This window comes from Fringilla coelebs (assembly GCF_963513975.1).
Source record: "Fringilla coelebs genome assembly, chromosome: 11".
Classification (NCBI taxonomy): domain Eukaryota; kingdom Metazoa; phylum Chordata; class Aves; order Passeriformes; family Fringillidae; genus Fringilla; species Fringilla coelebs.
Window position 1 is genome coordinate 18,083,830 of NC_140037.1, and position 13,518 is coordinate 18,097,347.

At 49.2% G+C, this 13,518-nt stretch overlaps 1 protein-coding gene across 2 annotated transcripts; it reads right to left on the bottom strand.

Annotated features, from left to right (window-relative positions):
* Nucleotides 1–1,263: 1,263 nt before the first annotated feature.
* Nucleotides 1,264–10,753, bottom strand: LOC311157995 (V-set and immunoglobulin domain-containing protein 4-like). Of its 2 annotated transcripts, XM_084213084.1 has the most exons (9): nucleotides 10,629–10,753; nucleotides 9,603–9,959; nucleotides 8,769–9,050; nucleotides 7,789–7,863; nucleotides 7,058–7,135; nucleotides 6,706–6,774; nucleotides 5,915–6,028; nucleotides 4,739–4,760; nucleotides 1,264–3,639 (listed from the first exon to the last, which is right to left on the bottom strand). In XM_084213084.1, the coding sequence occupies exons 1-9, from the start codon at nucleotides 10,681–10,683 to the stop codon at nucleotides 3,456–3,458; spliced, it is 1,236 nt and encodes a 411-aa protein (XP_084069210.1). In that variant the 5' UTR covers nucleotides 10,684–10,753; the 3' UTR covers nucleotides 1,264–3,455. The 2 variants fall into 2 exon arrangements, with proteins under 2 accessions (XP_084069210.1, XP_084069211.1); XM_084213085.1 differs by lacking the exon at nucleotides 7,789–7,863.
* Between the last annotated feature and the right edge of the window lie 2,765 nt (nucleotides 10,754–13,518).

The following is a 13,518-nucleotide window of genomic DNA, read 5'->3' on the forward strand; positions in this document are numbered from 1 at the left end:
GCAGGTGAGGCACTGCAGTCTGTCCCCCCAGGTACCCACCTTCCTCCCACACACAGCACAGGATGCTCTCTCAAGTGTCATTTCTTCAAGTACCACAGCTCAGGCACTCTTTGTTCTGCCATTTCTGCTACTCATCTTGGGCTATCTGCAGGTGACACAGTAAAGTCCCCATGTGCCCCCATGGTCACTCAGACCCTGCTCATAGGGACCAGCTCTGCTGAGCCTACATTCTACATTCATCTTCTGACAAAAAAGTGGCCAGAGAGGTGTGCTACCATTTTTTCTGGTGATAAATAAGATTCTTAGCATTCAAGGAGATGAAATTCAGTACCCAACTAAGAGCAAGTGACCAAAAAGTAGATAAACGAAGAAGAAAGGTCTTAAAGTGCTTTTTTTTCAACGATGTGCACTCAAAAAAGAAGCAATTTTTGCTTGAGCCTTTCTTGTTTGGTCCAGCCATAGCTAATTCACAGATCTGACTCAACAGAGTGTATTTTACTAAGTACTTTTTGGATGTCACTCAGAAGCTGATTATGTGATCTCCCCCAGCCATTCACACCAGTGTTCTGTCACATCAGATAATCACACAGTCATCAAAACATAACCTTGTTCCACTTCAAGAAACAGAAATTAGTGAAATTAGATTAGCATTTCCCCTTAAAGCTTGTGTGACGGAAGAAACACGATGTACAAGTGCTCTCTCTCAAAAATTCACTTCCCTTCCCAGCAATTCCCAGGCCAATGACATTAGCTCTGGGTTGCTATTAGCTTGGCCAAATCCTTGTAAACAGCTCCTGATTCCAAGAAAGTGCCCCATGTGTTCAATGTCTTCTGAGTTCTCGTTTCTTTCCTGGTGCTGCAGGTGGGCTGCACCCCCCAGCCATCACAGATGTCCCTTACCTGCAGTCACCACACACCACTGCTGGTGCTCTCTGCAGTCTCACTCAGCACCAGCTGATGCTGGCCTTCTTCAGGCTGCCCAGCTCCTCCTCCCAGGGCTCTGTAGAGGCTGGCTGAGCTCTGGGTTCGGTAAAAATACCTGCTGTGACTTCAGCTCATCCTCTGCCACTGCACAGGGTGCACAGCAGCTGCTCTTCTGCCCAGGTACACCCCAGACCAGGTCAGGACCTGGACCCTGTCCAGCTGTCCCACAGTGCATGCAGATACAAAACACATGGAGACCATAATTCATGGAATTATTTTCAGTTTAATGAGCTTGCCTTACAACAGCTGTATTTAATATCATCAGCTGCTGATGCTGGCTGTCCAGCCAGGATAACACTGCTGTTTAACCACTTTGGGAGGGCTGCATTGCCTGTGCCTTTGCAGTGCAGCTGGAATTGAGTGATTCTGGGGCAAGCTGTGGGATTCCTTGCAGCCCTTACCCATGGAGTTCCAGCAGTGAGAGCTCAGCCCCCAGTGTGACCCTCAGTGGGACACCCTTCATCTCTGCCTTCCCTCAGTGCTCCCTGCTCCTCTGGCTGGAGCTCTGGCCACATCAGCCCCCTCAGATGAAGAGCACTGCAGGTGATTCCAGGTGGCCACATTCCCCCTTCAGTGGCCACAGCAGTCAGGCTCAGCTCAGATGGATGGGCTGTGCTCCAGCACCTGCCACATTTCCTTTCCACCCCCTCTGACCTCACACAGGCAGAACACACACTCACACCTATTTTCTCCACCTCTGCAATAAGCTGCATGTACATGTTGGCAGTTTTCTCCATGACAGCACCAGTAGCTGCTATGTATTCCCTTTTCATTCAGGAATCAAGATTTCTGCCCTTGATTTTTAAGTATACTCTAAACAAAGAGAAATAAAACTTGTAGCACAGGAGAAAGTATAAGGTCACTACGTGCCTGGAAAGTGTGCCTGGTAGTTTGTGCATTCTGAGGAACTTTTAAATCATTAATTCCTCCAATTTCCCATTAGACCTCTGGCTTTTAGCCCTGAGTGACACTGTGTTCCACATTTATTTCTGTGTTGCATACAAAGAAGTACATTTCCTTGCCCTTTGAAGGTGCTACCAGATAATTATCACTAATTTCTGCATCCTTTTCAGAGAAGCTGTAAACAAGCTGTAGCCCCTTCACCTTCTCAGCCCTGATCCCCACAGGCACACTTTGCTAATTTGTTTCTTCTCTTTTTTCCAAGAGACTGCACAGATGTGGTTTTGGACCAATAATTATTCTTTACAATCTTTCTCAGTAACTTTTCTTGCTCTGCTAAACCCAAGATGAGGCCAACATGCACACGTAAGGTAGTGACATTCCATGGGCTTTACAGTACCACAGTCCTGGCTTTTGTCTGGAATACCTCTCCATTAGCACCTCACTCCCTTTGAATTCTGGTGAGTTTTGAACTGATGTTCAGAAGCCTGCAGATGCAGAGCTGTCCTGAGTGTGAGCAGCACAGCTGGAGGCCTGTTAATCCTGTGCCTGTGTTACCAATGTCTTGCTCATCCCTTGGCTCACTCCCTGTTTTAGATCTGCCTGCATGGCCTTCAATGGGACACAGAATTGCCTTGTTCATTATAAAAAGGTTCCTCCATAACTCTGTATAATAGATTTACACAGGCATGAGAAATTATTCATAACTTACACTTCAGGCCTTTTAAGCTGGGAGGAAAGTACTTCTTGAGTATGTGGTGAGGGACTGTGAGTGGCTTGCTGGCATTCCAAAGTGAGCCAGTTGTGCAGGAATGCACACAGCAAAATATGTGAGGCACGTGTAAGCAATCCTACCCCAAACTTATGGAAAAGTATCTAATTCCTTTCAAATATCCATCATGCATTCAAAGAGAGAACAGAGAACATGAGCTCAGAAAGAATGTGCCTGGTAGCAGTGCCAGAAGCAGCCTGAGCTGTGGCCAGTGTGCCTGGACCTCGCTGCAGGGCTGTGGAGGGGGCTCAAGGGCAGCAGGGGACATTCCTGCTTCCTGCACTGCTTCTCCTGGGCTGGCAGGCTCCTGAACTTCTCTTGGCTTTAATCTGCCTTCTAGAAAATCTCTCTCATATTAAATCTGTGCAGCATCAGGTGGGCAGGGGAAGAGCCATCCATTCCCAAGCCAGCCAGATCCTGCTCACCCACGGGGAGGGGGATGCTGAGCAGCCCCTGGTGCTGGCTCCCCTCCCAGCACACAGAGGCTGGAAACACTGGTCCTTTTGGCCAGACACAGCAGTAAGTTCAGTACAGTGCTCCTAGCCTGGGACCTGCATGCTGCAGCACTCAAAGGGCTTTAGTGGATAGAGGTGGTGAAATTGAATCAAGGAAAACAAAATCAGACATTCTGTACAGCATTCTGTAACTGAAGTTCCTGCATTTTCACTGCAGGGACTGTGAAGAGAGAGAAACACTGCTTGTCCAACCTATTTGTCAGGGGCAGAAGGGAAAATAAATATGTATTTTGTCTGGGGGAAGGTGTTCCTCAGGACTGGTATCTGCAGAGCATTGTTGGTTCTCAGGAAGTGTCCCCTACTTCATACTCAGATTCCTGGGGGTTTGCAACACAGCCAGACACATTCTTATTTACTTCTTCAGAGACTTTGTTTTCCCCGAGCTCCATCACATAGTGGTTTTCAGAGGCAGAGATGGGTTCCTCATAGTGACCTGTGCTGGAAGAAGCTGCTGCTCTTGAGTTGTGGCTGAAATCAAAAAGCAAAAATAGCAACCAGAGTAAACAAAGCATCTCCAACCATCAGGATTTTGGCAGTATTATGGTCTGACCCAAACCTGTGTTAACTTGGGCCACTGGACTATGGCAATATTCTGAAAGAGAGAATTTTGTCCTTTGCTTTCTGGTGGCAGAAAAGCCTTGGGCATTGTAGCAGCACCACTTCCAACCCTGAGAAAGTTTCCAGGGAGAGGCAGCAAAGGGTGTGCAAGCAATGAAAGCATTACCACCATTTCTTGCACAATCAGATAACTGCTGAAGAGAAATAAATATTTATAAAAAACACTGGAGGAAGTGTAAACTGAGAACTGAAAACACCCCACATCCACTGTCTGACTTATGGTATCTAATATTTTTTAAATGAAGATAGATGCTCTGAGCAGAAATGTAATCACAGCATGTGTTCCATTGCTCAGGGTTCAAATGTTACTTAAACTGCTGCTTTACACACTGCTGGGGAAGCCTAGCACTGGCATGCTGGCACATCCCACTGTAATACTCAAGTCAGCAGCACTTTATACCTAGAGAAGTGGTTCTCCTGTTATCAGGCTTTTCAGTAAAACTTCCACAGGTTACAAGTAGATCAGGATGTGAAACCTGAGTTTAGAAATAGCTGTAACTTCCTTCCTAGCCATGGTTAGAAGAAAGAAAGTCAGCCAGGGATGTTTTGAGGATAAATCGGAGTATAACCAGTGGTCTCTAGAAGGGGAGATCCTTTCCTTTGCATTTGAAAAAAAAACACTGGGAATTTAGCCTTGGAAAAACACAGAGAATTTAGCCTTGGCAATGATGGTAAGTAGCCCTCCCTGGGCTTAGGAGTCAATAAGCAGCTCCTGCTCACTTCTACAATTCTGATATTGCCATGAAAAGGATCTTTCTTCCCACATTCTGTGTTGCTGTGGAAAGCCCACAAGCCATCCTACAACGTGCTGTTGAGGTAACTGACCCTCTTCACCCAGACTGCTTCAGGGGGTTTCCCTTATGACAGCTAATACCCTAGTGCTTTTTGTTTCTGCTCTGATACATCCCCCCAGGACTCATCAATGTGCCAGATAAAGGGTTATACTTACAATTTTACATCATAGGCTTGAGCTGGAAAAGAAAAATCAGAATTTGTGTCAATAATTTGCATTTATGTTCTTAAAAAAAGAATTGCTTTGTTTTTCTTCTTGGTTTAAGAAAGTGACCTCGCAAGACAGAACAAAAATAACAGCCTAGGATATCATGTCAGGTGGGTGATGACTCAGTTTCCCAGGATTCAGTCCAAGAAAACAAAAACAACCCAGCTATCACACAACTGGGTTATTTTGATCCAATGTCAAAGATAAAGTTGAGGTTAGAAACTAGAAGTCCACAGTTTCCCCAGTTTCCCTATTCATTAGGAGTCAATAAGGAAGAGTTTTGAAAGTGGCTATTCTGGATTCCTTAAAAAAAAAGGAAAGAAAAATAAGAAAATGGCAAAAGAAATATCTGACAATTTTATTATTAATTGGTAGCATGGAGCCATAGGAAGGTCATTAGTGAAACAAAGGAGAAAATGAAGTCTGTGGGATCTCAAACCCCAAAGCACATCTGTGTGCTCCCTGCACAGCTGGTGAGGAGGGGGCTCCAAGGAACTTTGGTCAAGGGGGTTTCTGGTGGCAGTGCAGGAGAGACAGAGCATTCAGTGAATGGATCCAGTGACCAAAGACCAGAGAGGAAACAAATTCATGTGGAATAGGGAGAATGGACAGTGACCTCTTCCTTCTGGGTGCCAACTACAGGAACTGCTGAGCAGCACCTGCTGCCAAAGGCACTTCCCAGCAGCAGGACAGGATGGACCCTCTGCCAGAGACTTTAAAGATTTGGAATCATGAGCCTGGCCAAGCAGGTGAGTCTGAGCCCTGGGATGTCTGTGAGGAGCAGTGGGAAACTGCTGCCATCCCAAGGCTCTGTGGCAGGGCGAGCCACACACCCTGGGATGGGCTGAAGGGCAGGGACAGAGCTGCCCCAGAGCCAGAGCAGGGATGGAAGGTGCAGCTGAGGAGCCCCAGGGCCACAGCTGGTGCTTGGAAGACCCTCCTGGCTGCAAGGACTGCTCTGCCTCATTGGATCTCCACCATCTGTTCATCTACTGCCTGCATGATGCAGAGGCCAGAGCTGCAGCTGGTGGCTGCAAGCTCTGCTCCAGGCCCCAAAATCCATCAAAGGTAAAGGCATGCTGGGCATGAGTAAAACACTCAGGTTTTCCAGAACATTCTACTCACCGTCTTTGGGCTTTCTAATGCAAGCGATAAGAGAGATGATAAGGAAAACCACAGCACCACACACCACAGCAATCAGGATGACCAGGTAGAGGGACAAGCCAGGCCTCTGGAAATCTAAAGCAATACAACAGAGGAATTTCAGACAGGGGAGCCCTCCTGGGTGACTGCAGCAGCAGGGACATGACATTTACCATGTCCCCAAGGACAGCAACAGCCAGCCCTGCCTGAGCACACGGGGCTGTGTCCCCAGAGAGCCTTTGTGGCTCTGGGTGGGTGTTGTGTGACCCAGCACTGTGCACACCTCACCAAGGGACCCCAGCTGTACAGACAGTGTCCATCTCATGCTGAGGTGACTAGGGATGTGAGCTGGGCAGGGTAACTGCACTGCAGGTCATGAAATAAAGCTTGCCATTCAAGGATGCTGCTCGGCTCTGTTTGGAAAGTGTCTAAACCTGCCACAAGGCTGCAAAGCTGGAGGATGTTTAGGTCTGCTCGAGGCACACATTGAGGCTTTTTTGCTGTTTCAGCTTTGGCAGTCCAAGATTAAAAATGGACCGACTGCTCAGGAACACAGCAACAACTCTGTGTGCCCCATATGTCAACTTTTTTTTTTTTTTTGTTCTTCCATAAAAACATCCAGAGCCTTTTAAAAAGAGTCACCATTAATTATTTGGGTCCTTTGAGAACAGCTGTTAATGCAATTTGCAGCTAAAAAGGCAGAATACTAATTTTGACTACAGAGCATCTGGTTTGGGTCCTTAATCTTCTTCTGAGCTTGTTTTTGCTCTTACCATGAATTGTTTCATTTTTCCCTGGATATCCCACACCACTCTCAGAAGTTGCTGCTGTTATGGGCAGATCTGTAAAACAAACATGAGTTAAAATCTGACAGTACATTTCCAGCCCTCACTTTAGCACCAGGATATCTGGGATTTGAGCTGTAGGATCAGAAGAGAATGCCTCCAGCCCCTTTACAAGGCAAACTGCAGAAATGTAAACACTATACTATAGAGAGAGTACCTGTGGTACCACATGGGCACTGGATGGCTACTATATGTAGTATATATACATATTTATATATAACCAAACTGCACACACCCACACCAGGTACCTGAGTGCATTTACATGTCTGTACACACACACCTGCAGTAGTGGTGGGGCCCCATGGAGTCCAGGAGATTCCTGAGGTACCTCCAGATACCAGCTCTGTTTGAGGTTTTTCTGCAAGGACAATCAAGACCTGTCAACACCTTCCCTCAGCCTCTGGTGACCAACACCGGCTTCCACAATCCCCACGTGGTTGCTGGGGCACCATAAATCCAAATCAAACATAATCCAACCATAGAAAGTTTCCACAAGCAGACTTGCTCTAGTCCAGGCAAAAATTCCCACATTCCACAAAAACACATGGGAAACCACAAGCCCTCCCTCAAACTGCTGTCCCTGGTCAAGTACACGGTTTCAGTTGGGTCTGAGGAACCTTGGCAACCTTTGTGTCTGCCACTGGAGACACCAGATCTGCCTCCCCTCAGCAGCTTCTATTAAGGATCTGATAACAAGCAAAAATCCCCAATAGAAAAGATCCAAACCCAGAACACCCCATCCCATATGCACTGCAACTTGGGAAATGACATTTTCAGCATTCCTAAGACACGTACAGTCTCTCCAACAAAGAAAACATATTAGCCCTCCATGGACTGGAAATGGAGGGAAGGAAGATCTACCTTCAAAAACATCCCAGTTCAAAACTGAGGCATAAGGACTGAAGTTGAGTAATGCCAAGACTCTGTTCCCCAGCAATAAAACCCCATCCAAGCACGGGTGACACACAGCCCCAACACCCCACCCGTGCCCTCAGCTGCCACGGCTCTCACCCCAACCGGTGGTTGAGTGGTGTCCCCCCGTGGTTCCCACACTCCTCTGCAAGGCTGCTGTCGTTGTGGGCAGATCTGCAAGGTGAGGGGGAGGGAGAGCCTCACACAGGGGTGTGACCACCACGGTGATGCTGCTGTGCTACAGAATTCCCCACAGGTGGGAGCAGGAGGAAGCAGCCCCCTCCCAGCTGACAGGAGGGGGATGCTGTGCCAGCAGCGTGGGGCAGCAGCTGCAGCACTGAGCCCCGTTCCTGTGCTGCTCCCTCCAGGCTGGGACTGCTGGGAAAAGCAGCACAGGGCTTCAGCCAGAGCTCAGTGCCTGGGAGCTCAGCAGGCTCTGCCTCTTTCCCAGGCCACTGGGAGGTGCCTGTGCTTGGCTCTGCCATCAGGGGCTTCACAGCTGTGCTGATCCAGTGAGCAGCCAAGGAGAGCTGCAAGTTTTCCACAAGGCACCCATCATGGAATCGTTTAGATTGAAAAATTCCTCTGAGGCCATTGAGTGCAACCTGTCCCACTGTCCTGCAGAGCCTGGAGGGGTCAGAGCCTGGAATGAGGTGCAGTGTGTCTCCCTGAGATACACAGCTGCTGGTGGGGAAGCAAAGGCCAGCTTGGTTTGTTCTGCCACTGAATTACCACTCACTTGTTCCCGCTTCTCAAAATAAAGCCCCAGCTCCTTGTCTGAACTTGCTGAATTGCAGTGGGCAGCATTACAGAGCCAGGCAGAACTTCAAAAAACCCACAGAGGAATAAATAAATGAATGTTTGAAGTAAAAACCCTCTTTTGCATCAGAAAAGAGCAGTTCCTCAAAGAGGAGGAAATTGAACACAGGAAATGCAGAAGGACACAGGCTGGAGCCACGGGCAGAGCTGTGTCAGAGTGCTGAAGGCGTTTGGCATTTCCTTCTTCCCGGGCAGGGCAGGGCAGGGCAGGAGGATGCGGTTCCTTTGCCCCGCGGAGGATTTGTGCTGCCGGCACTCACCTGTGACCGTCAGGTGCACAGCATCGCTGCGCTGCACGGCGCCGGCCCCGACCCTGTTTCTTGCCTCGCAGAAGTACGTGCCGCTGTCCGAGGGCCGCAGGCTGCGCCACGCCAGCTCAGCGCCGCTGCTCAGGAGCCGCGCTGTGCCCGCCGGGCCGCTCCGGAACCAGCGGTAGCTGATGGGAGGGGACCCGCCGGCCTCGCAGCGCAGGCTGGTGCTGGCTCCGGCCGGCAGCGTCAGCCCCGGCTCCGCAGCTCTGATGATGGGCTTGGTGGCGGCCACTACAACGCAAAGCAGAGGGACCCAGGTCACGGAGCCCTGGCTGTGCTGGGGACGGTCCCCGTGTCGCAGCAGCTGTCGCTCTTGCTGGCGGTGCCTTTCCAGAGGGAGCAGCTCGGCTTGAGCATCGCCTCCCTGCACAGGATGAGCTCAGCTGTGCCGCACAGGTGTCTGTAGTCTCTGTGCCTCTATAAATGCCCCGCACTGGGCAGAGGGATGGCAAGCACACGCTGGTGAAATTTAGTGAAAAAATGCAATACAGTGTCCCCGGGACTTCCCCACTGCTGCATGCCACTGGGAAGCATCGAGCCGCTGACTACAGATAGAGCCAGGGCTGAATTGGTCCTTGAGGGACCACAGGGCCTCCCTGAGCTGCAGGATGCTGTGTCCTGGGCAGAATTTCTCTCTGACCTATTTGCTATTTCTTGCTTGAGGTTGACACTGATCAGCAAAATGCTTCTGCATGCAAACAGTTACTGCCCACCTGCTCTAATTCCCCAAAGCCTTCCTGAGCCAAGCCTTTCCCTCCTGAACAGCCTCCTTCTTGGATTTACCTTTAACAACCTCCAAATTGGTGGTGATCTCCTTTGCTATCAGGCTGTTGTTGCCGTCTCTCCAGGTGACCTGGCAAGTGTAGGTTCCTTCGTCAGAGATCTCCAGGCTCAGGATGAGAAGAGACACATTTCCTGGGGCATCCTTTGGGATGCTGACTCTGTCCCTGTACTCAGACAGGAGAATGTGGTCCCCAGAGTCATCCCTCCGAATGACGGCACCTGAACCCTTGTCATGCACCACACTCCAGGTGAGGGTTTGCTGCACGAGGTCCTCCACAGGCACATAGGCACAAGGCAGAGTGACAGAGTCCTTCCAGACCCCTTTGATCTCACTGGAGCCACTCAGGTCCAGAAAAGCTGCAGGAAGAAAGGAAGATGAAAATTAAGCCACAGAGCAGCCAGGGGGAAGGCAGCTCCCAGGAGGTAAAGCCATGGCAAGAGCACTGGCAAAGAGAACCCACCAGATGAGAAACACAAGCAGGCAGTGGGGAGTGTGAGGGTTGGGCTGCTGAGGGGTGGGTTAACCAAAAATCAGGGTGGCATGAGGATGGGAGGTGGCTGATGGCCGGGGCACTGACTCCTGCCATGGGCACAGCCCGGCTCTCCTGCTCTGCCCGGTGCTTTCCTGCCACCACCAGCAATGAGTAGAGCACAGGCTCAGAGTTATTGGATAACTTAGGCTTGAGGGAAGGAGTTGGTCTAAAGTCCAGGTTACAGCTCCCTGGTCTCAGCCAGTGTCTGCCCCCAACATCACCCTTGGAGCTTCTGAGGAACAGCAAAGACTTCCCTCCTCCACTGCCTATTTGTATTTCTGAAACACACCATTCTCTCAGCCTAAGCCAAACATGAGAAATGTAAATCACTGGGTAAAGAAACCTAAAACTTTTTTTTTGTAAAAAAGCAGATCATTTCCTTTGTCCCAGTACATTTCTCTCACTCTGAGGACTGAATCTAAGCTCTTCCCAAAACAGAGCTGCCCCTGCCAAGCACACTCAGGGCAGGGCCCCGTGCCCAGCCCAGACTCACCGCTGCAGTGGAGAAGGGAGCTCAGGAGCACAGCTGCTCGCAGCATCATTCCCATCCTTCCTTCAGGGCTGCTCCCTCTCCAGCCAGGCTGATCTGCTCTTCCCAGGCTGGGGTAAATCAGGAACACTTCCCTGCCTGGGCTCACTCTGTCACCGAGCATCCGGGACAACGGCTGCTGGTTTTTCCTTCCTCTTTATCAGAAAAGTGTCTCAGTGACCACCAGAGGCGTGGGCAGAGCGGAAACCCTGAGGAAGGGTGCGAAGAAGAAAGTTGAAAAATTACTTCTATGTCATTTTGGATCTTCTGCTGAGTATGTTTTCCCCCTTCTGTTTTTAGTTTTTTTTCCTTTATTTCTTTTGATTCCTAGGCAACCATTTTTCCCTCTTTTCCTCCTTGTGGTACTTGCTAACAGATGAGCTTTAACACAGAATTACACACACAGGTCTGAGAGAGAAGTCGTGGGGAGCTGAACTTTCTAGGTCCTCACAATTCACTTCTCACCAGCTTCTGTGACACTCACCACTATGCTTTAAGTTCATGAAACTCCTTAAATCTTTACATTACCAGTGCAAGACAGATGATTGTTGTAGGCCTCTTCCAGCTGAAATACTCTACATCACTCTACCACATTTAGGAGAGGACAAATTCAGGTACACAAATCTAAAGCAAAAAAATTCCCAAGAGCTGCAGACATATGAGCTACCAATCCCACTGCATCTCATAGAGGGATCCTCCCTTCTCACAGAGCAATTTAGCTGTTCGGTTTAATTGGTTAATTGTTTTCAATTACAAGCCCTGATTGGGGCCATACATCCCTCCAGTGCCTTCAGACTACTTGGGAAACAGGTGAACATGGAGATGCCCAGAGAGAAAAAGAGGAACTTGTCACAGTAGAATATCTTTGAGACCATGAAGTCATGGTTACTTTACTGTAATGATATATTACTATTCATTAAATGTTATAGTTAATCTCTATAATTCAGTAAGTGAGCACTAGCCCTAAGAGAAGTATCTATTTTCTACTGAAATATCCCTTTCAAGGGATTTCACTGCCTTTTGCTGCCTTCTACTCAATTTTTCTTCTGCTCCAGTATAATAATCTCTTCTGCTTCCTTGCACTTAGCTGAACTGAAATGAGCTTTTGCTGTTGTTACACCCAAATTCAACATCCTGTCCTCAGATACAAGTAATCAGACTAATTCAATGCAGCCAACCAAATCCCAGCCCCTGGAGTGGACACAGCTCTCCTGTAGTGCTAGTGAGACATGGTTTGGGTCTGCAGGGGCACGGTGGGATCCTCCCTTGTGGCCCTGTATTCCTCCATCAGAAATCTCCCATGAGATGCCACTGCAGCCTGAAGCCACTGGGACAGGGAGAAGCAGAAAAAGCTGCTGTGGGCTGCAGTGTTCATGTACTTCTTGGTTTAAGGAAGGAAAAGACCACGTTAAGGTCAAATCATTGCAGCTCCTTTGCAGGGAACAGAGCTTGCTGGAGGAGGGTAGAAGCCTGCATTGTCTTGAACTAAGTCAAAGACAGTGGTTTGGCTGGGGTAGAATTGTCCTCACAGTGGCTAATACGGGGTTATGTTTTGCATTGCTGAGCACAAGGCTGACAATATAGAGATGTTTTTGTTACTGCTTTTTAAACACTAATCGGTGTTTACATAGAGCCAAGGCCTTTTCTGCATTTGGTGAGAGGGCTGGGGGTACAGGGGAGATGGGGAGGGGACACAGGCAGGACAGGTGACCCCAACTGACCCTGCCACATGACATCCCACTCAGTATAGAAAGCTGGGGGAAGAAGGAGGGGGGACACATGGAGTGATGGTGTTTGTCTTCCCAAGTCACCATGACACTTGATGGGGCTCTGCTCTCCTGGAGGTGTCTGAACACCTGTCTGCCCCTGGGAAGCAGTGAATAAATCCTTTGTTTTTCCTTCCTTGTGTGCCAGCTTTTGCTTTCACTATTAATCTGTCTGTATCTCAAACCAAGAGTTTTCCAGCTTCTGCCTTTCCAATTCTCTCCACAAGCTCACTGGTGGGAGAGTGAGCAAGTGGCTGCTGGCTGGGGTGAAAACACAACAAAAATGTATCACTAGCAGGATCTGGACCAACCAGGAAGCTGAAACTCAAACCTGTGTGACTAAAACAGATGTGTAGGTATTTTTTCATGTATTTATATTTACCCTGTTGGTTGGGGGGAACAGTGGCAGAAAAAGTTTTATCCTTTATAAAATGCAGCACCAGGCTCCTGTAGCTAAGGTGACTGTGGCAGCAACCCCTGGCTTCTGCTTTGGGCATCTTTGATACCGTGATGCCGCTTTTCAAAATAAGAATAATGTTTTAGGAAACAGCAAAACATTCTGAGCATGGATGGATGAGGTGGCACCACACAGCCCAGAAGAGACAGAGCAAAATCAGTTTTTTTTGTATTCTGGAAAGCTGTTAGCAAGCACACAGGAGATATGAACTGGTGGCAAGGCTCCCATGGTTGGTGTGGGGAGGGCTGGGTCAGAACAGTGCAAAAGTAGATCTGAAAGGAGCATGCAATAGGAACTTGGCACTCTCTCAGTCTGCACCCGCCACGCCTGGGAGTGTTCTGTGGATTCCCAGCATGTGAACGATAAGGGAGAGCAATCTTTCCTGCCCAGACACAGAGATAAAGCCAAGGAGCCAGGCAGCAGCCACGTGCGCTGGTGCTGGAGAAGGAAGGAAGCTGCTGCTACAGCGAGGCCCCTGCGGTCATGGGTGACAAACTGGTGCCACCTCAGGCTGCAGCGGGCAGTGCCCCACCCAGGCTGGCACAGGGGGGCTGCTGACTCAGTGCCTGGCCACTGGCCCTCGGGCACAGCCTGGGCAGCAGCTGCACTGTGCCGGAGCTGCAGTGGGCTG